The following is a 19,855-nucleotide window of genomic DNA, read 5'->3' as shown; positions in this document are numbered from 1 at the left end:
TATCGCCGACCCGTAGGCAGGCGCGGGCGGCCGTGGTGACTACAGCTCCCAGAGTGCTTCTGCGGGCGCTGGCCGAGGCATCGACCAATCGGCGCGCCGCATGGGGGTGATTGACGTGCGGCGCGGTGCAATCCGCTGTGCAGGAGAGTCAAAACATGCCCGCCCTCCGGGAGGAGTTCTGACAGGCAGGCCAGCTAGCCAATAGAAAGCGGCTGAGAATTGAGCAACGTCGCTTCTGGCCACTCAGCGCCTGAGTTGCTCCTGTGGGGGGCGGGACCCACTGAGAGAACGGGGCGGGGGGGCAGCCGAGGGGAGCTCGGTAATGGCGACGGGTTCGGTAAGTGCTACAAAGTTTCGAGCTGCCGCTTTTGGGGGCTGCGAGGCTCCGGCGGGGGACGGGAGGGGTTCGGTAGGTCAGAGAGCAGTGCTAGCAGCTGCAGGTCGAGCCGAGGAGGTCGCAGGGTTCAGTCTTTTGACGGCGACGGGAACCTCGGACATTGTTTACTGTGCGCCTTCCCTGACCGGCCCCGCGGAGTCGCTACCCTGCCGCACCGCTGGGTTGAAACTCACGGGGTGTGCCGGCGCTCTTTGTGCCCTCTCAAACCATAAAAACAAGCGGAATAGGGGGGTGTCCCCCCCTTGTTTTCCCCGGGGAGCGGCTGCCCGCCCTGGTCTGTCAGAGCGAGGGCGCCGTGCCCGGTGCGGGAGCAGCGGCTGTGCGGCACGGGGAGCGTTTGGGGTGCGGGTGGGTGCGGGTGAGCCCCGCGGGGGGAGCGGGGCCGGGGCGCGGGGGGGCCCCCCCGGGCCGGTGTTACGCAGTTCGAATGAATGGGGCCGAGCGCGCGTGCGCCGTGCGGCCGCGGGTGTAAACAAGGTCACGTGACGGGCGGGGGGAGCCCCTGAGGGGCTGCGGGTGAGGGGGGCTCGGGGGGCGCCTCCCGAGGGTCCCGGGGGCTCCTCCCGGGGCTCCGCCGCCCCCGAGCCGCCCGGGGAACGCTGTCCTCAAGGGCCTGTGGGGCGGCGGGGGCAGCGCGGCCCGCCCTGCGTCAGCGAACAGGCCGCCCGGGCTTGGAAAACATGGTGAATCACGCTGTGCCTCGGCTGCGCGCTCTGGCACGGCCGGGGATGTGCAGCGAGGATTCCTGATCAAAGCGGCTGCGCCAGGAAAAGTCCCTGGTGTAGATCCAGTCTTGCCAGTATGTTGTGTTTTGCTTGGAGGAGCTGTTCTCCAAATTAAACTCCGTCCAGCTTATTGCTCAGGCGTAGAGCTGGCCTGAAACTTCGTCAGTAGGTTGGGGGAAGAAAGGCGAATAGCAGAAGGAAAAAAGCCACGGGAAGCACTTCCACCCAGGCATTCCTGCGCACTGCGGTTTGGGTGGATGCTGCCCAGTTCCTGCTGAACCCTTTCGCAGCCACAGTCTTTATTTACTTTTCTCCCAAGTTTATTTTTGTCCCTCAGAAATAGACATGATTCAATTAATAAAGTCTTTGTTAGCATTGCCACTTGTTTTAGCATGACAAATTCACTTACTTTAAAGCACAAAGTAATAATTTCATTTAGCCTCCAAAGACAGCCGCAGTAATTACAGTCCTGTGAAGCATGGGTCTTGACAACATCTGACACAACAAATTTTCAACATAAAGTTGAATTTTAAAAAATTTTTTCAAGCTGGTTAATGACAAATCCCCTTCATGTTCAAACCATTAAAAGGCTGAGGAGAAGGACATGATGTCCAAAGTAGGCTTTAATGAAGTAGAATAAAAAAATGGAAAAGTAAAGTTGGGCACTTTGTTTGTTTTTCTTTGTAATTCTCTTTCAATTTCATTGTCATTCATTTGTTAGAGGATTCTTTGGCTTTTGTACACAGATGGCTTTGGTTTGGAGAAATTCTTGTGACTTGGAGGAATAATTCATTTCTCAAACAAGTATCTCTCTTGTCAGAGTAGCATTTTGTATCTGTACCTTATCTCTGACCTTCAGAGTGCTGCGATACCAGGACATGGACTTTCAAGTCTTGGCACCTGGCAGGAAGGAGGGAGAAGGTAACATTCTAGAAATAAGTTTGAGTCTTCATTTTGGAAGGAAAATGGGAAGGGAAGAGAGGAAAAAATAGAGGGAAAAATAAACCAAACAACAAGGCAGAAGGAGGGAAAAGAAAGACGTAGATAAGCCAGAAAAACAAGGAGTGGCTTTTCCGAGTTGATTAGTTGGAGATAATGTTCAAGGTCCTGACCTGTACTACTGAGGTCTGGTTTTTCTGTTCAGAAGACTGAGCTATCTGCTCTTGTGGTGTTCTGTCATTTTACTGTCCCTCATGGGTGACAGGGGTATAAATTTGGTTAAAGATGTTTTCTGGAGGTGAAAATAATGTCACTGATAGTTTGAGTTGTGTATTCTCACTTGTGTCACCTTTCTTCTCCCCTTTAAAGTCAGAATAAGCCAATGTAGCTTTGTAGTAGTGCCATTTGAGTAGAATCAAACATCTTTTTATGTTTAGCATGCAAGTTTATATAAGTTTTGCATATATTTGAAAGATTAGGAGATCAGAAGCGTAGAAATTTTCCAGTCAAAACTCTCCTGGATGTGATCCTGTGCAACCTGCTGTAGGTGAACCTGCTTTAGAGTAGAGGGGGCTGGACTAGGTGACTTCCAGAGGGCCTTTCCAACCTTGTCATTCTGTGATATGAAAATATTGTACTTTTCTAAGCTATTGTTGATATTTCTCTAATGTAGCTTACTTAGTGGGCATACATATGGTAGACTTCTCAGGTTTTCTTTCTTATGAACTGTATTCTGCTCTTTTGTGAGAGACTTATGATTATTTTTTTCAAGGACACTTCATTAAAGTACAGGCTAATCATGTTATGGTGGCTTTAGTTCATCCTCATCTTAAAAATAAACAAAGTAGATAACCAAATGACTAAAGATTGGAATAACATTGTTTACCAGGTTTTAGAGACAGTGGTTGTGTAGAATAAGCACACAGTTCTCTTTTGAAGATGATCTAACATAGTGGGTTTGGTATAAACATTACTTTACTGGGATTTGGGGAAATGAAACTGAAGTCTTCCAGGAGAGGTAACTTTATCTGTCCATTTTCAGAGAAGGATGTTTAGGAGTCCAGTGTGTTTGAGACTCTTCCTGGAGGCCAGAGATGGGAAGGGTAGTGGAAAAGGCTTCTGCAGACACCAGTGCTGAAAGGGCAACTGGGAAAATGTGGGCCTGATCTCACAAGGTTGAGGACAGCATTTTTGCTTTGATCTTAATTTTTCAGGCCTGTTTCATGGTTCCTCAAGTCCCTGGGTGTAGCAGCTTGCCTCTGAGAGAGCCAGACACTTCTTTGTGTGTGGTAGATGTGGAGCAAGTGAGGGGCAGGCTGGTTCTGTGAGGCATCTGTGCATGAGGCAGTGGGAACAGATGGGGTCCCTCCAGGCCAGGGTCAGTCGTGGCTCACAGAATGTTTTGGGTTGAAGGGACCTTAAAGGTCATCTAGTTCCAGGCCCCCTGCCATGGACAGGGATGTATTGTGAGGATGGTCTCCAAAAAGCAGTGGATTTGCTGGCAGGATGGCTCCAAATAACTAGAAGAAAGAAAATGTCACACCAGGCTTCAAGGAGGAGGATGTGGGGAAATTACGGACTGGTCAGCGTTAGCCTTCAGGTATTTTATTAGGCCAATTCTCCTGACAGCCATGTCCACCCTCTTTGTAAGGCAAGGAGTTGTCTGGAATAGCCAGAACAGATTAGCCAAAACCAAATCTGGTCTGACCCATCTGATTGCCTTTTGTGATGGGCTGAGTGCTGTGGGTACCAAGTGAATGTTGTGTATCTTGGCTTGAGGTGGGTGAGGTAACTCCAGGCTCTTGGAGGAGTGGGCACAGGCTGAGGGAAGTTCAAACCTGCCTGAGGAGCAGCTTCTTTACAGCAAGAGTGGTTACTGGAACAGGGAAGTGCCAGGCAGTCTCCATTCCTCAAGACACTAGAAACTCAAGTGACCAGGGCCCCAGGTAGCCTCTTGACTTCAGAGTTAGCTCTGTTTTCTGTAAGGATTGTACAAGATTGTGTCTAGACACCCCTAAAATATGCTGTGATATTCAATAGACTGATGAGGATTTAGGGCCTGGTAATGAAGTAGTATATCAGATGCAACTTAAAACAGTTCACATGTATACAGATTTCTAACCTCTGTCTTTCTAAAGTCAGATACTTTGGAGCATCCTAACATGGTGTGGGAAGTGAAGACAAATCAAATGCCTAATGCAGTTCAGAAACTCCTTCTGGTAGTGGACAAGAGAACTTCAGGGATGAACGAGTCACTGGAGTTGCTGAAGTGTAATGAAAATCTGCCCTCTTCTCCTGGATATGCATCCTGTGATGAGCACATGGAACTTGGTAAATAACAAGATTTTTTCAGAGGAAACTGAATTCTGAAGTTTGTTTTAGATATCCTGTACTGAAATTACTGGAAGCTGGTTAAATGAAATTGCTGATTTTTAGCTTGGTTAGGGCAGGGAATTGTGACATCTGAAGGTATTTGCAGTCTTTTTTCCCTTTAACCCATTTCCAGTTCTGACACACTGGCCTGTTGACTCAAATATGTTCTTGAACTCCGAGCCACAAATTTCTGCTTCTAGTCCCCAGAGGAGCAGGGCTTTTTTGGCACAAGAAAAACAAACAGAAAGCTCAAGGGCTCCTCCTAAAGGAATCATGTTGTTTTAGATCTACAAATAAAGATTCTGGCATAGGGGAAGATTACTTCAGTTCTTACAGATTGGAGAAAATCAGCATATACCATAGAAAGTATCAATATAAGCTGTGAAATATTAACAAATTTAATTTAAATTATGAAGTGATTAAGAATAATGATACTTATATGACAGCACATAGCACAGACTTCTGTTAACAAGCTGGGGTCTTTTCTGTTACTCTGTTTGGGATAGGGAAGGTGTATATTGTTGATGGGAATTCACCCTACCAGGCTGTGTACCCAGCTTTCATGATTTATTTAATCTGAGTTATTAAACTTTGGTTCCCTGGTGGAAACCTTTTACCTTGAACATGATCTGATGTTGAAGTTTTTTAGTGTCACACCTTCAAGGACAGATTAATGTAAATGTCTTTTGTGAAATGTTTTAGTATTTTAGTGAAGCATGCTGTTTTGGAATCTATTTAAAACATTAAAATCAGAAGTACATTTTTATTTATTTACCTCATTTTTTCTTAAACTTCTTGTGTGAATATATAATTGACTAGAGATGTTACTATTTCTGTGTCCATTTTTATGAACAGGGTTTGTGAAATGTTGGTAGTTGTCATATGAGAAAATAAAATTACTTTATTGTGGTTCCTTTTTTTAAATCAAATTTGCACTATTTGGTATCAAATTGAGTAGACAGCAAAGAATTGAGTATAATTATGGTAATTTGTGCATTTGTTTGTAGATGATCTTCCTGAATTACAGGCTGTGCAGACAGATTCTACCCCACCTGCACTTTTTCAGCTTGGTGCTGATGTTTCACATCAGGAATGTTCAAGGCCTTCATGGAGCCAACATACCTCAAACAGCAATCCAGAAAATGCTTATTCTTGTGAGAATGGGGTGAACTGGTTGACAGAATTAGCAAATATAGCCACAAGTCCTCAGAGTCCTTTGATGCAGTGCGCTTTTTATAACAGGTACTGACACTCATTTCACTTTTGAACTATAGGGATTTATTTATAATCCTGTCTCCAAAATATTTCCTTCACTCTTTTCACCCTCTGACTTTGAACTGGAGCCCTTTTGTTTGGTCTTTTTATTTGTTCTGTGAAGGTGTGTGCACAGAACTCATCTCACAGCCTGGTGCAAAAGCTGCTTAGTTTCCAGCTGTGAATGACATAGGATGATGTAAAGACTTTGCCTACCCACAGCAGGCTCACAAATTATGGACATTTACCTCATGTGAAGCAGCAGATAAAATCTAAGAGGAATTTCTTACACTAAATTCTTAAAGCTTTCTAGTGCACAGACTTCACATTTGTTTTTATGTTTAAACAGCTAATTGGAAATCTAATGCAATGTGTATTTTAGTAGTGATCTTTGTGATCTTTAAGTTCTGTAAGGCTGTGAGCAGCAAGTGTGGGATCTTGGAAACCACTGGGCTTCACTTCTTATTGTACAGCTTTTCTTAGGTTTCTAATCAGAAAATTTGTAAAAACTTCAGCATTGTGCTAAGGAGATGCCACTGTGGAAATACTACTGTAATTGGGTGCTACATAGAACCTATGCAGGAGTTATGCTACGCATTCCCTTTGCCTGAGCTTGTGCCCTTTAATCATCCCCTTGGAATACTGGGATGGCTCGTGTGTGGGAGGTTTGTTTGGTGTTCAGCTCATGCAAACAGAAATATTTGCAATAAAAGCATTTTAGAGTAATGGCAGCAAAGTCTCATGTTATCTTAATCTGCGATATTTTAAAATGCATGTTTCTGTTGTAGATCATCTCCTGTTCGCATAATAGCAACAAGCAAAAGTTTACATTCCTATGCACGTCCTCCACCAGGATCTTCAAACAGTGATCCTAACTTCTCCAAGAATGATGTGGATGAAACACCAGTCAGACATGAAAGGGTGAGTTGTTCTGAAACATTTTTAAATAAACATGTATGAGCAATTGGTTAAGTTTTTTTTACAAGGGAAACTAGCTTAAAAAAATCTGTTTAGTGTTAATACTATTGCTATTTAAGCTAGATTTTCTGTTACTTTTTACCACACAGGGTAGGCTTGCAGTGCTACTTTGTATTTTTTGTGATGAGATCACTCTAAGAAAGCTCTGCTTCTGTTGGGATTCCCTCTATAGCAAGCTTTTAAAAACGGTTATCTCATTTGATGCCTCAAAAGGAAATATGGATCCCTCTCCTTTGAGATGCACAAAGCCTGTCAGTCCTGTGTCTCCTTTTCCTATGTATTAATTGGTATCTCAAATTTGTCTGTTAACAGCAGTGAATTTTCTCCAGGGATTTATCTACAACTGCCTTGAGCCTACAGCTTTCCAGTAACTGGACCATAGAGTAATGTGCTTTAAATGATTCTGTAGATGACTAAGGAATGATGAGGTGTAAAATGCTTACAAATGAGCATAAGATAATCCATTGAGATGAAATGAATCTCAGAGAATGAAACCCAAAAATGTCAGGATGTGTCTCAGAAAAGGCGATGAAAACAATCCATTCACATTTATTGCATTCCTTTAATCTTTGTCTTCATGTTACATTCCTATTAGTATTTAAGGCAAAATGATGCCACAAGTGAAAATAGAGACTGTCTTCAGACATATAAGACCAGCCCTGAAATGCTCTGCAGTAAAATACCAACACCATTTTGCGTTTTTTCTTTTTAATAGGCAAACAGTGAATCAGAATCTGGCATTTTCTGCATGTCATCACTTTCAGATGATGATGATTTAGGATGGTGCCATTCCTGGCCCTCAACTGTCTGGCATTGTTTTCTGAAAGGTAAAATAGCATGTTTCATGAAATAAGTATTTGTTTTATCTTGTAGGTTTTTTTTTTTCCTTGTAGCACTAATGTTGTAACACTATTGTCCTTTTTCTCCTTGAAAAAATCCATTAGGCTCTCGCCTGTGCTTTCATAAAGGACGCAATAAAGAATGGCAGGATGTTGAAGAGTTTGCAAGATCTGAAAGCTGTGGAAAAGAGGAAAATCTCCCAGCCAGTCCTTACAAGGTAATTGTTAGTTCTAACAAACTCACTGCAATACCTTTAGCAAATACTTTGTTTCTTACATTACCCCTGTGCCTTTAATTACTGTCTCAGGAAAATAGGTTGACATTAATGTTGTTTAGAGCTGATCACTGTGCTGTTTGTGGATCTCACAGAAAGGCACTTGAATTAAATTCATTTATGTGTGTTTTGAATGTATGTCATCTTTATTAACTTCCAGCTAGATAGAAATGCAAATTAGAATATTGTTATTTTATAATACAATGTATGATGATGAGTATACACCTAGAGTATGCACAGGTATATGCTTTTCTTGGGGGAAATTTTTTGAACTGTATGTGTGTTAACAGGACTATGGTTCCAATGGTTTGAAGTTGATTTCTCATGAAGAAAGCATTTCCTGTGGTGAGTCAGTGCTGAAGCTGACTTTTGATCCTGGCACAGTGGACGATGGCTTGCTTACTGTAGAATGCAGACTCGATCATCCATTTTATGTTAAAAATAAAGGTATGAAATACCTCAATTACACGTGGTTGCATATTAAAATATTCTCAGAAAGTGACTGCAGTTTTTATTGATATCTCATATTGTTCATGAAAGTGATAAAAGTAGTGGTGTAGAAACAGTTTACTATCTTTGTAAAGTAATCCAGAATATGAACAAACAAAAAAAACCTGTAAAGCCATAAAGCTTCTGGAATACTGCCTATCTCATAAGGAAAGAGTTCATTGAGTATATCAATGGAGCTCAGGAAAGCAGAAAGACTGGGGTGGGGGGAGAACTGCAACTAAGGGAAGCTTTTCTCACTTGCTAAAAATGGAACTTCTGATGGTAAAAGTCTCCTTTTTTGCTAGAATGAGATTTTATTTCAAATAAAGATAAACTATTTGCAATAAGAATTCCCTAAGTAAGAGTTTCTGATTTTTCTTTTGTATGAAAGAAACTACATCAGAACACTTCTATAAAATTATGTAATTTCAAGATATAGGATTGCTCCAATAAAGAACTGGAGAGATTGTCTGGCCGTTTGTCTAATTTAACTCTTTACCACTTCAGGTTGGTCATCTTTTTATCCAAGCTTGACTGTGGTTCAGCATGGCATTCCATGCTGTGAAATGCATCTTGGAGATCTGTGTCTACCTCCTGGACACCCTGATGCCATTAACTTTGATGATTCAGGTGTTTTTGATACATTTAAAAGGTAATTTTTGGATAAAGTGGCCTCAGTGGTTCTTGTATTTAATGAGTAGGCACCTTAAGTCTGGAAGAATTTGAAGCATTATATAGAGGAAAGGGAGAAAAGTTTTGGCAATACAAGATAAATGTTAGGAAAAAATGAATACTAAGTACTAGGAAAGCTGTGTAATTATGTGCTCTGCTAAACTGCAAAGTAGTGCCTTGGAGTGAAATAACTTTTTAGCTTCTTTTATGATAGTTTAAGGCACATTAGATAAAGCAGTAAAAAAATATATATTGTCTTTATAAATTTTCCAGGTAAAGTGGATTATGTTTGAAAAACCTAGTACAATTTTCTGACAATAGTATGTCTGCCAGCTGTTATCTCATGTTTCATATGCAACAATACATCTGAATTATCTGAGAAGTTTCTTAGTGGTAAATGCTTGTGCAGTGGCTCTAGAATACAGTATGCCCATAATCTTATTATTTTTGTGTATTCTGTTTTTCGGCATTCTTTTTATTATATCAAACTTACTAACTTCAGAGTTTGATTCACTTTGGAGTTTACCTGAGCTAGAACTTCAACCAGATAACCTTCAGAGGTCCTGTTCAACATAAATTACTCTAAGAGTCTAAGGAAATAATAAAGATTTTTCCATATGATTTTGAGATTTTAAGATTTAGTAAAATCCATCTTTTCCTATGATGTTAGTGTCTTTTTAGCATCTGTTTTTAATCTAGTTGCACTTTGGTTTTTTACAACAGAAAAAAAGGAATTTAAGATGCTCTTTGCAGTTCAAGCCCTGAGAGCTCTTTTATGATTTCAGCCTGGCATAGAACAAGTTCAGATTGCTTGGCTTCACTCATTTGCTGTCTGGGTGTTTTTCTTAACCCCTGGTTACTCCAAGTTAGCTGTTAGAATCATGGTAGCTGCATCTCACTGAAAAAATCTGCATTTCTGGCTCCTCCTTACTGATTTGCAGCCTAGCTGAATGCTGCCTTGTACTTCAAGTTCCTTGTCCTTCTGAGCCGAAGGGAGTGACTGAGTAAGGAGCATGCAGCAGCTGCAGCTGTGATAACAGGACAGAACTAAAAACAGAGTTGTGTTTCTGTGCCATGAGAAGGAGATTAGGAATAGGAAGGGTGCTGGCCTGTTGTAGAACAGAGGTCCTTTCTCCTTATCTTGTGATACCTGCAAGATGGTCAGCATTACCCTCCCTCCTGCTTTGTACTCTCCTGATGAGGGATGGTGGAGGCCCCTCATTGGGCTCCACTCTGCTGTGTGGTTCTGTCCCACAAGGGGCTTTACCTTTGCAGAGAAGGGCTGGACTGCCACATGCAGCATTTCCTTACTTGTAGTTCTACTTGGTATTCACAAAAAAAGCCCTTCACCACCCTTATTTTGGCCATAAATCATGCAACGATAGCCACACTGAGCAATAGGTAAGAGGAGCATTAGCATATATATCTTTATCTTGTGATGGTAAATTAGTGGTTTAGATTTTTGATTGAGTAGCCCCTTTCCAAAAGTGTTTTTCCACCTGGAGATGGTAACAGTCTGTGGAATAAAACTACTTCTTTAGTGATTAGAAGTTAATTGTAGTCATTGGTTAGCTAAAAATTGCAAGAGTTTGTCGTATTTGGAGATCTGAATTTTATGGAAACAAGTCACCTAAGCTGTTCAAATACCTCGAGAAGGAATGTGGTGGTTTTGTCACTAGAGGGCAGGCGTTTGTCAGCACAGCATCAAATAGTGCCAAGTCACGGGGCCCTGCTCAGGGCTTCAACCTCCCCGGAAGGTTTGTGTGTAAAATAGTCTGTACTCAACTGCCCAGAGAAGTTATTTGTACTGAAGTGAATATAGTAAATTAGTAGTGGTTTCATATTTTGGTTAGTATATATTTGCAAGGGAGTAAATCTTTGCATTTCTTTCCTTTCTGTACCTGTCATTCACTGATCAGGTTTGATTTTGTTAAGGAAAGAAGCAGGAAAAAAAAAGTGTGTTTAAAAAAAGAATGAAGTTTTAAGACATAGTATAGGTAACAGATACATAGCTGAGGAAAGTACATAGCAGAACATGGAAAGTTGCAGTCTTCATCACACTGAAGAAAAAACTAATTTACCTCCCAAAGCCTTGCAGTTTTTTGTTTTTCACACTGACATCCACATCGAGCACAAATCATTATGTGACACAAAAAAGGACAAAATACTAGAATTGTAATAAAAGTGAAGAGTGAACAGATATTTAGGGGTTTCACATGAACATTCCTGGATGCTTTATGACGTGTGTCCTCCCTGCAGTTACGATTTCACCCCGATGGACTCCTCTGCAGTGTATGTGCTCAGCAGCATGGCTCGCCAGCGCCGCGCCTCGCTCTCCTCTGCGGGAGCAAACAATCAAGATGCTGAGAGATCAGAATGCAGCAGTAAAAACTGTGCCTCTGCTGCATCGTCACATCTTCCCTCCAATCCTTTGTACAGCAAAGCTGGCAAAAGCCACACCTCAGGGACTGCAAGTACTGTGAGTGCCACTTCTCCAAACAAGTGCAAAAGACCAATGAATGCCTTCATGCTTTTTGCCAAAAAATACAGAGTTGAATACACTCAGATGTATCCAGGGAAAGACAACAGGTAATGATACAAACTGCAGTTTTGCTGTTACTGGTGAGTTAGAAGAATATCTGTGTCCCACTTTAAATAGGCTAAATGTTGCATTTGAAATAAAATGTGTGTATTGTTTTAAGAAAAAGTTTGCAAGATGTTAACATAAAGGGTGGTTTATGGGTGGACTGTGAATATTTTCAGTACTCGGTGAACTTGATACAAACCATTTTTGGCAAATTTGCCTTCTGATAAAACACTGGGGTAAAGCAACTGATAAATGTATGGGTGCACTGGCAGAGGCACAGGTACAGAGCTGTTGTTGTTTACAGTGATGAGGTGCTCTGCTCGTGTGCTGTAATGGAAAAAAGGGAGTTTCTGCTTCTTCTAATTAAGTCTTGATGTATTATTGCAAATTGGTCCTGAAGTTGCAAGCATTTATTTCCAGTCTGTATATCCTGTTGAAGAGTGGAGTACTGATAAGTTAGGATATCTCAAAGATCATCATCCAGATAGCACATTGCCAAATTTTTCTTGCCCTAAAGGCATTCAATGATCTGTTGAAATTTGCAGGAAGAATTGTATGACTGTGTTTGGGGGGATAAGTCTTTGTTAGTTTGTTCTTTTGTTCTTAATCTCTAGCCTGTTTGCTTTTAAACATTTTTTAGTTAAGATTTCCATTACATGTTTTTTAAGTAGTATTTGGTGCTAATTGGGTATATGTAAATAGAAACCAAAACACATGAACATAGATTTTTTTACTGTATGTAATTTTATAAAAGCTGTTACTGTAAAAATTGCATTGTGACATAAAAATTCTTGAACTAAATCTGGTAAAAATTAAAGTTGGCAGGGCTTTGAAAGGGGTTTTACTATTTTATAATGTTCTAATAAGGAGGCTGTAACTGTTGCTGAAATAGAGAATCCTGCCAAACAATCCCAGCCAGTCTTGTGTGTCCTGACAATGATGTTGTGTAATGTTTATAGTAAGTTCAGTGAAGCAGATCTGCTGCCTTCACACTGATTGCAGCTATCAGCGAGAAATGGAAGAGAATGTCAGCCAGGAAGGTTTATGATGGTTATAAATTTAGTTGAAAATAATGATTTCACATGGATGCAGTGAACTGGAGCTGTGGCTGCATGGATGTGAAATTCAGTGAGCAAGCAGGACAGTGAGCAGGTTTACCTTGAAGGAAAGAGGTGACAAAGTTCCAAGTACAGTTCAGAATGCACTGCTCACTGTCCTGCTTGGGAGGCAGTGCAGTTTTTGGCTGCAGTTCCATGGCATCCATAAAACACAGGGTGGCAGAAATAGCATTAGTGATAATTGATACAGGCATTCAGCTGCTGTCACTCAAGTGCTGCTGAGGCATTCATTAATTTAGCTGCAGGGAGGCAACTCTGTGTTTTTTAAATATAAGTCTGTGTCATTTTCAGACGTATAGAGCTGTACTGTATAGAGCTTATAACATAGTAGCCACTTCTGTACAGTGAAGTTCTTATGTTTACTGCTGCTATTTCCTTATGGGAGTAAGAGAGTACAGAACTTGAGGTATTCTGAATTAAATGGGCTATTCTGAGACAAAACAGCTCAAGGCACGTCAGCAAGACAGTGAGCTTGTAAGCACAAGTCAAGAGTCACACGAGACTAAAATGGACTGCAAGATCCCGTTTGAAAAACTGGTGTTAGGGCTGCACTTGTTTATTTTCTGGATACTTTTCACTGTAACACTGTAACCATAGTTGAACTTGGTTGTGTGTTCAGAAATTCTTTGAGTAGTGGACCTTCTAGAGATGAGGGAAATTATATTTTTGTATAAAAGATTTTAAGGTTGCATCTTTATTTGGGAAGGCAGTGGCTTTTACAGCAGACCTGTTCTCTCTGGGTCACCGTGTTCTGTCCTGAGGGTGTGAGTGATCCAGTACAAGCTGGTGACCCAGAGCAGACAGGTTTCTGTTGATATGCCTCTGGATACTGTCAGAAGATGAAAAATCTGCTAATTAAACAGGGTATGTTTGCTTCTGATGACAGACCAAAGATACTGGTTCGCAGTTTGGACAGAAAAACAGAAATTCGAGTGCCAAAGAGCCAGGCTGTGCAAATGGGTTTGATGGCAATGGGATGTGGAGTCCCCTGGAGGAGTTTGCTCTGAGGAGTCATTGGAGCACAGGGCAGTGCAGGCTCAAGGGCTGTCTGGGCACTTTGGGATGTGGGCCCTGAGTGCTCTGCAGCTGACAGAAACCTGAATGGCACCACTCAGCCTTGCAGGGGTCAAATCCTTTTTTTTCAGTGGTGCAGAACAGCACTCAGGATTGCTGTGTGTGCCATGTTATGGAAACAGTTGATGACACTCTAATTGTCGATTCTGTTTGAATATCTTCACTGCCAGCAAGGAACTTCATTAATAGGAGAAAGAAAAAGACTTAGTTGTGTCTACCTTTTTCTTAGAGCCAGTCACAGAACTCTCATTGCTGTAATCCGAAGCCAAAGTACAAACCACTTCATAGCTTTAATAGTCATTGATAAAAGAGCTGTTGTTTAGAGATTTTCATTCAGCTAAAAGACTGAGTTAAAGCTTTAATGGGATATTGATCCAACATTTGGGAGTGAAGTTAAGCAATATGGCAGGCTAGTACAGGGAAGTGTTGTCAAAAACCTAGAGTTTGTAAGGAAAGGAATTAATTTAGTATCTGGAAATGGCTATAAATGTATGAGAACAAATGGTTCCATTTGCACAGGAATGGGAACATATCAGTGTGTTCCACCCAGGATGGATTAAAGGTGGCAGAAGCTACAGATATTGATTAAACAGACATGGGGACTTGCAGTTAATCAAATATTTGGCTGAGGTCATATTCAGTTCATTGCTCTAATTATTAGAGAACATATTTTCAGCAAATCTGTCATATGATCTTCTAGTATGAAAGTAGAGCAAAACAAATGTAAGTTACCATTTGGTGGTGGTTTTTGTAACCTCTCTATTTTGCTGGTTTATGCCAGTTGCTGTATGTACACCCTTTGAAACGTTAAAATGTGCACTGACCCATGCTTAGCTAACACAGAAGTCTCAGCTGTTTAACTACTAAAAGAACTATGAGAAGATAATCACAAATAGGATCATTTCCATTTTTAACATATACCTGATTTCTTCCTTGTGTGTTAATTCCACATTTAACTCACATCTTTTTTAAAGTGCTCAGATAAAAAAAAAAAAAAATATCCTGGTATTTCTTAGCACTGTCCTGACTGTACTGTAAACATTTATCTTGCAGAGCCATAAGTGTGATACTTGGCGACAGGTGGAAGAAAATGAAAAATGAGGAAAGAAGGATGTACACACTAGAAGCCAAGGCCTTGGCAGAGGAGCAGAAGCGTTTAAATCCTGACTGTTGGAAAAGAAAACGAACGAATTCTGTATGTTTGTGAAGCTTTTTCATCATGCTGTTACATATGCTCAGATGGGTGGCTACAGTGTGCTTTGTTCAGAATAAGCTGCTTTCTTAGTAGCTGAAACCTTCATTTACTCCCTTGTGTTGTGTAACCTGCTTTTGGCAGGAGACAGATCAGGAGAGGGTCTGTCTGAATATTTTATGAGAGTTTTGAGGATTCTGGTTTGTACTGAAAGTTAGTTTGCTTGTGAAATGCAAAGGAAGGGCACGTGGTCTTTTGCTTTGAAGTGAGTTCATAAGGTTGTACCTGAACTTCTTTATCTTCTGTAAAAGCTTTTTCTTTACTTTTTCCTAGTTTTCTTATTGGTAAATTATATCAGCATATATGAAGTTACTGAAGGAGCAAAATAATTTATCCCCCTGAATGCCTTTCATTTATTAGTCTGTTCAATTGTAAAATAAATACAGTAGATAACACTACTGTAGGAAAAGAAATTGTTTTCCACTTTGTAGAAAGCCATCAATATAAGAGTCTGCAGCAATGTATTAGTAGGTGAGGGATGTATTATGAAAGAGAAGGGCTTTAAAGCTGAAACATCAAAAAAAGGAGATTCTGCTTGTTCAACTAGAAGAGTAGATTGGAAGGAAAGATCCTGAGGTGCACAGAGTGCTTGCCAAGTTCTTCCATTTAATGGCTGGGTAGGAGCTTGAAGGGTGGTGTGGACTTCATCTACATGGTTGTGAAACCATCCATGTGGTGTAATATTTCATCCTCAAGTTACCCCTGTCCTTTGATGTGTAAATGAGGCTTTTTTTCTCAAGAGCATATGCAAGTGTTGCCTTAAGACTGAATAAGAAATGCTCCAACACTGAGTTGCTTCTTTCTGCTGCACATACTTTGTGCAGTTTCCAGTCCCTGTTGCAGAAGGTTCCACCAAATCCCAGCTGCTAGGAACAAGCTGTTTTTCTGTTCACTGCATTCTATTTTAATCAACAGTGACAGCTTCTGTTACATTTCCTTGTGGGTTTAGTTACAATAATATTATTTATTTATTCTGCTTTTACACTACAGCAGTTTTGAGCTTTGGGTGGTGAGATCACAGGCTCACCTGTGAGCCTCAAGCAGCTCAGAGGCGTGTTTGTGTGTAGCTGAGTAGTGATGGGTTTGCCTCAGCAAGGCTTTCCTGCCCTGCCTTGCAGTAGGATTTTCCTTGTCCCTACAGTCTTCAGGCCAAGAGAACAGGATCTGTGGAACCCATTTCCTCAGTGTTACAGCAGGAAATACCCTCTGTGATTGTTCCAGTTCAGTGAACTGAGCTGTTTGCTGTTTTACCCTGTAATGACAGTGGGCTCCAGGCTCTGACACAGAAGTCAGGATGGTCTTTTGATGATCAGGGAGTAAAACTGTCTGCTTTGGCCTTTTTGGTTTCTTCTGAATAACTGACCAATGATTAGAAATACTTGTGGCTTTCCAAACAAGTGTTGGGCCCCTTGCTTGGTAATTACTAACCCAGTTTTCTCTTCTCTTCTCTTTTCTCAGGGCTCACAACAACATTAAGCCAGAATTTTCCTGTTAACTCTCTATTTACAAAATGGCTGTTGCTTGATGGCGAGAAGATGCAAGATCAAGGTCTTACTCTTTGTTGTGACTATGTGTGACCATAAAATACTGGCACCATCGTGGAAATGACCTGAGTGCAGATTTGCTTTTTACAATAGAACATTAAGTAAGCTAAAAACTATCAGCATTTTAAACCAAATTGCCTTATTTTTCTTCCAAACTTCATTATGTATCAGGTAATATAGGCTTGAAAATGGATATCCTGTGGTGCTAAAGTACTTTAGAAAGAGGCGAAGGAGATATGTATAAATGTTTATTTTTAAAAGAAAATGTACAAAAAGGGGAATTTTAAAATATGTAACAGCTGTTTATATACATTGATTCTTATTGCTGATTAATATGTATTGCACAACTGTATTATTAATTGCGATTTTGGGGCCTGGGATTTTCTGAAATGGCAAAGTGTTATCATTATCAGCTTGCAGCTTCCCAGCCTGCCCTGCTGCCAGCAAGTTACCAGAACGTGGGAATGGAGGGTGTGGTGTGATGTAGCAAGGGAGCTGCTGCTTGGGATGCCACTTAGAAAACTTGTAGCCACAAGGGAGATATTTTTGCATCAGCTGGCACTAGTTAGAGCTGTCATTTTGTGGTGGAAACAATGGCCTGGACAGGATGAAACAAATAAATAGCGTTATCTCAAGAAAAGTGGTGCTGTTGATATCATCACCATCATAGTTATAACTCTGTGTTTTGTCTTTGCCACATATTCTACAATATTTTATTTTGCCATAAGACATCTTTATGGTGGGGGCAAACTTTGCACTTAACTATATGTGCAACACTTGCACTTTACTTTTTTTTTCTCCTCCAACTGTCTAAAATTAGAGCAGCTGCGTTAGGATTACAATTGCTTCTGCTGTGAACATTTACAATCATGGCTTTTCCTGTACTAAACAGCTGTGCGTTGGTTTTTTTTTAAGAATCACAACTGTAAATTTCAGTTTATGACACGTCTACATGATGTTGCCCCTAAGATTTTTGCACACTATATTCTTGTATATTATTTCAAATAAATTCATTAAAATTTGGTGTTGTGTATTTTATAAAATGAAGAAGACTAATCATGAAGTCAGCCCTGCAGCAATGAGCACATTCTGCATCGAAGTCTTTACATGAACCCATCCAAAGTATATTTTAATGCCTTGCCATTAGGAAGCTAGTGAAGAAATTCAAATACTATTTTCAGGATTGGATAGTTAATGTTCTTTATTACAGTTTAAGCAAGAAGAGTTGAAATCAATATAAATTATTTCTAAGCAAATAGCAGTGCAATAGAGAAGCATTTAGGTTAGTTATAAATATTTTTCCTTGTGTTAAAATTAGTGATTTTTAGATGGAAACTGATGATTCAAACGTTTCAAAAGTACAATTTTCTGAATACAGCTAAAATGTATTCAACTGTTTAAAACTCTACTTGTAGGAAAAGAGCTGCTTCCTTATTTGAGATATTCAGCAATTACACTGTAATATTTGAGTTCTAATTTTATACTGTTCTAAATTCAAAAGGAATGCTTAAGAATGTTTCAATTAGATGTAGACTTACAGCACATAAAAGTTGTACAATTTCCTTATAATATTTCTGTATAAGTAAGTTCCTGTAATGTGAACATAAAGCAAGAAGACAGAAGTTTCAGACATGAAGTAGGTAAACGTGTCATTGTAAAGCTGATGTACTTGGGGATAATTTACATGAACAGTGAGTACCCATTGTGCACCAAAGCCCCCAGCTGTGTTACCATCCATCCCCTGGTGTGAGAGCCTTGTCCAGGTGTGCTCACTGAAGGCTTGACATGGCTTTCTGCAGCAGCTGAACCATTATGGGATAGACTGGTGCAAACTCCTTTCCCTCTCTTGTTCTCACTGATTGAACATAAGCTTCCAGTGCACCACTAAAAAAAAAAAAAAAAAAAGAAAAAGAAAAAAAAGAAGTAGCTAAAGCAATTAAGTACTGTAAATTCAGGATCTGCAACAGAAATTAATTGCTTTCTTCCCTCCTGCAAAATTTTCCTCAGATGGTCCTACTTGTCTGAGGAAGGAAGTGAACACGGAAGGCATTGCAAAGCTCTGTATAATTGTTCCATGATCTTCATCTCCTTTCTTGCATGTTTGAGGAACAAACAAGTTAACATTTAAATAAGCAGCAGCATGTTGCAGATGGCTTGAAATGACAGCTCTGACGCACAGACTCAGTGCTGCACTGGTAACCTTTAGAAAGGGAGAGAATAATCTCCAGCTGCTGCAGACGCTGAGAGTGCAACTTCCAGCAGGAAAGGTGGGGCACTGGTGAACAACCCACCGTGCCCTGAGGAGATTCCTGGCACTGCCTTTGGAACCCCCATCTTGGGCCTCAGGAAACGCTGCACTAACCCCAGAGAGGGCTTGGGCAAGGCACGGCCTGGCTCTCTTACACATTGTCACAGGATGTCACACATGGAGTCACCATGTGGGAACTGCACAAATAAACACTGCACAGCTAAAAGGGGTGACTGTGGTGATGCTTCACAACACAGGGTCACCTTTCAGCCAACATTCTAGCACACAGTATTGTTGAGTGACAGCACATTTGTAAAACAAACACTGTAAGTGCTCATCTGTAAGATTCCAACTTACTAATTCATTAAGTAGGCCAAGCTATGGCTGCCACACTTAAATATAGCTTTGAATATAATTTTCTTCTCCCTTTCTGCTTCTATTTCTTCATTGAACTGATATGATCATCTTGGATTTTCCTTCTAAAATTTCCTTATATTTGTGCTATTTGCAGCAAAACTGTGACATTAAGAAAATGCACAAACAACAGACCCCATTTCACATGGAGATTAATAGAGCTCCTGGTATGTGGCTGTTCCTTTTCTAATACAGATTGTCACCACAGTGCTTCCAGCCCCCGGGGTCACTGAGCAGGGAGTGGGTCTGGGTTTTGTCTCATCCCTTCCTTTCTGGGAGTGCAGGATGCACCAGCACAGCTGCTCTGCCAGCCAGGGAGCCCGCTGGCTTTTAGCTACATGGCAGGAACATTCCCAGTCCCACTGGGAGAAGGCAGATGGTTCTTGTGCACATCTGGTGAAGGGGTGGGGGGGCACAGGGGTCAAGGGAGACGGTAACACAGAGCAACCACAAAGCTGTGCCTGTAAATACACACCCACTGCTGTAGGATGGTGGGCTGTGCAGGCAGAGCTGTATTTACGTTTGCTGCTCCTTCCAACAAACAAGCCTTTGGTGGAACCCTGCGTTCCTGCACGAAGAGTTCATGGACTGGAAGGCAGCACTGCTCCCTGGTACGTGCCTGCTGGCAGCAGCAGGCAGTGAATTAGGCAAGGCTTAAGGAAAGGAAAGCAAAAGGA

The 19,855-nt window shown here is 41.1% G+C and overlaps 2 protein-coding genes across 6 annotated transcripts in view; one reads left to right on the top strand and one right to left on the bottom strand.

The window, feature by feature from the left end:
* The first annotated feature begins 259 nt into the window (after window positions 1–259).
* On the top strand, window positions 260–17,538 carry HBP1 (HMG-box transcription factor 1). 2 transcript variants are annotated; one of them, XM_074540048.1, is made up of 11 exons: window positions 260–337; window positions 4,200–4,392; window positions 5,442–5,676; window positions 6,477–6,609; window positions 7,382–7,493; window positions 7,611–7,723; window positions 8,071–8,227; window positions 8,777–8,921; window positions 11,201–11,530; window positions 14,774–14,915; window positions 16,431–17,538. In XM_074540048.1, the coding sequence occupies exons 1-11, from the start codon at window positions 323–325 to the stop codon at window positions 16,446–16,448; spliced, it is 1,593 nt and encodes a 530-aa protein (XP_074396149.1). In that variant the 5' UTR covers window positions 260–322; the 3' UTR covers window positions 16,449–17,538. The 2 variants fall into 2 exon arrangements, with proteins under 2 accessions (XP_074396149.1, XP_074396150.1); XM_074540049.1 differs by having other exon boundaries at window positions 287–337; window positions 4,204–4,392.
* COG5 (component of oligomeric golgi complex 5) overlaps window positions 17,073–19,855 on the bottom strand; it is a 174,191-nt gene continuing 171,408 nt past the window's right edge. For all 4 annotated transcript variants that reach the window (XM_005481884.4, XM_074540047.1, XM_026790291.2 and 1 more), the window contains one exon: window positions 17,073–18,400. In XM_005481884.4, the coding sequence (XP_005481941.2) occupies window positions 18,286–18,400 (115 nt within the window). In that variant the 3' untranslated portion in view covers window positions 17,073–18,285. The remainder of the gene's footprint in view (window positions 18,401–19,855) is intronic.

Source organism: Zonotrichia albicollis, chromosome 4, assembly GCF_047830755.1.
Source record: "Zonotrichia albicollis isolate bZonAlb1 chromosome 4, bZonAlb1.hap1, whole genome shotgun sequence".
In the NCBI taxonomy this organism is placed as follows: Eukaryota; Metazoa; Chordata; class Aves; order Passeriformes; family Passerellidae; genus Zonotrichia; species Zonotrichia albicollis.
The sequence above is the reverse complement of the archived record's forward strand: the minus strand, read 5'-3'. Positions and strand labels throughout refer to the sequence as shown.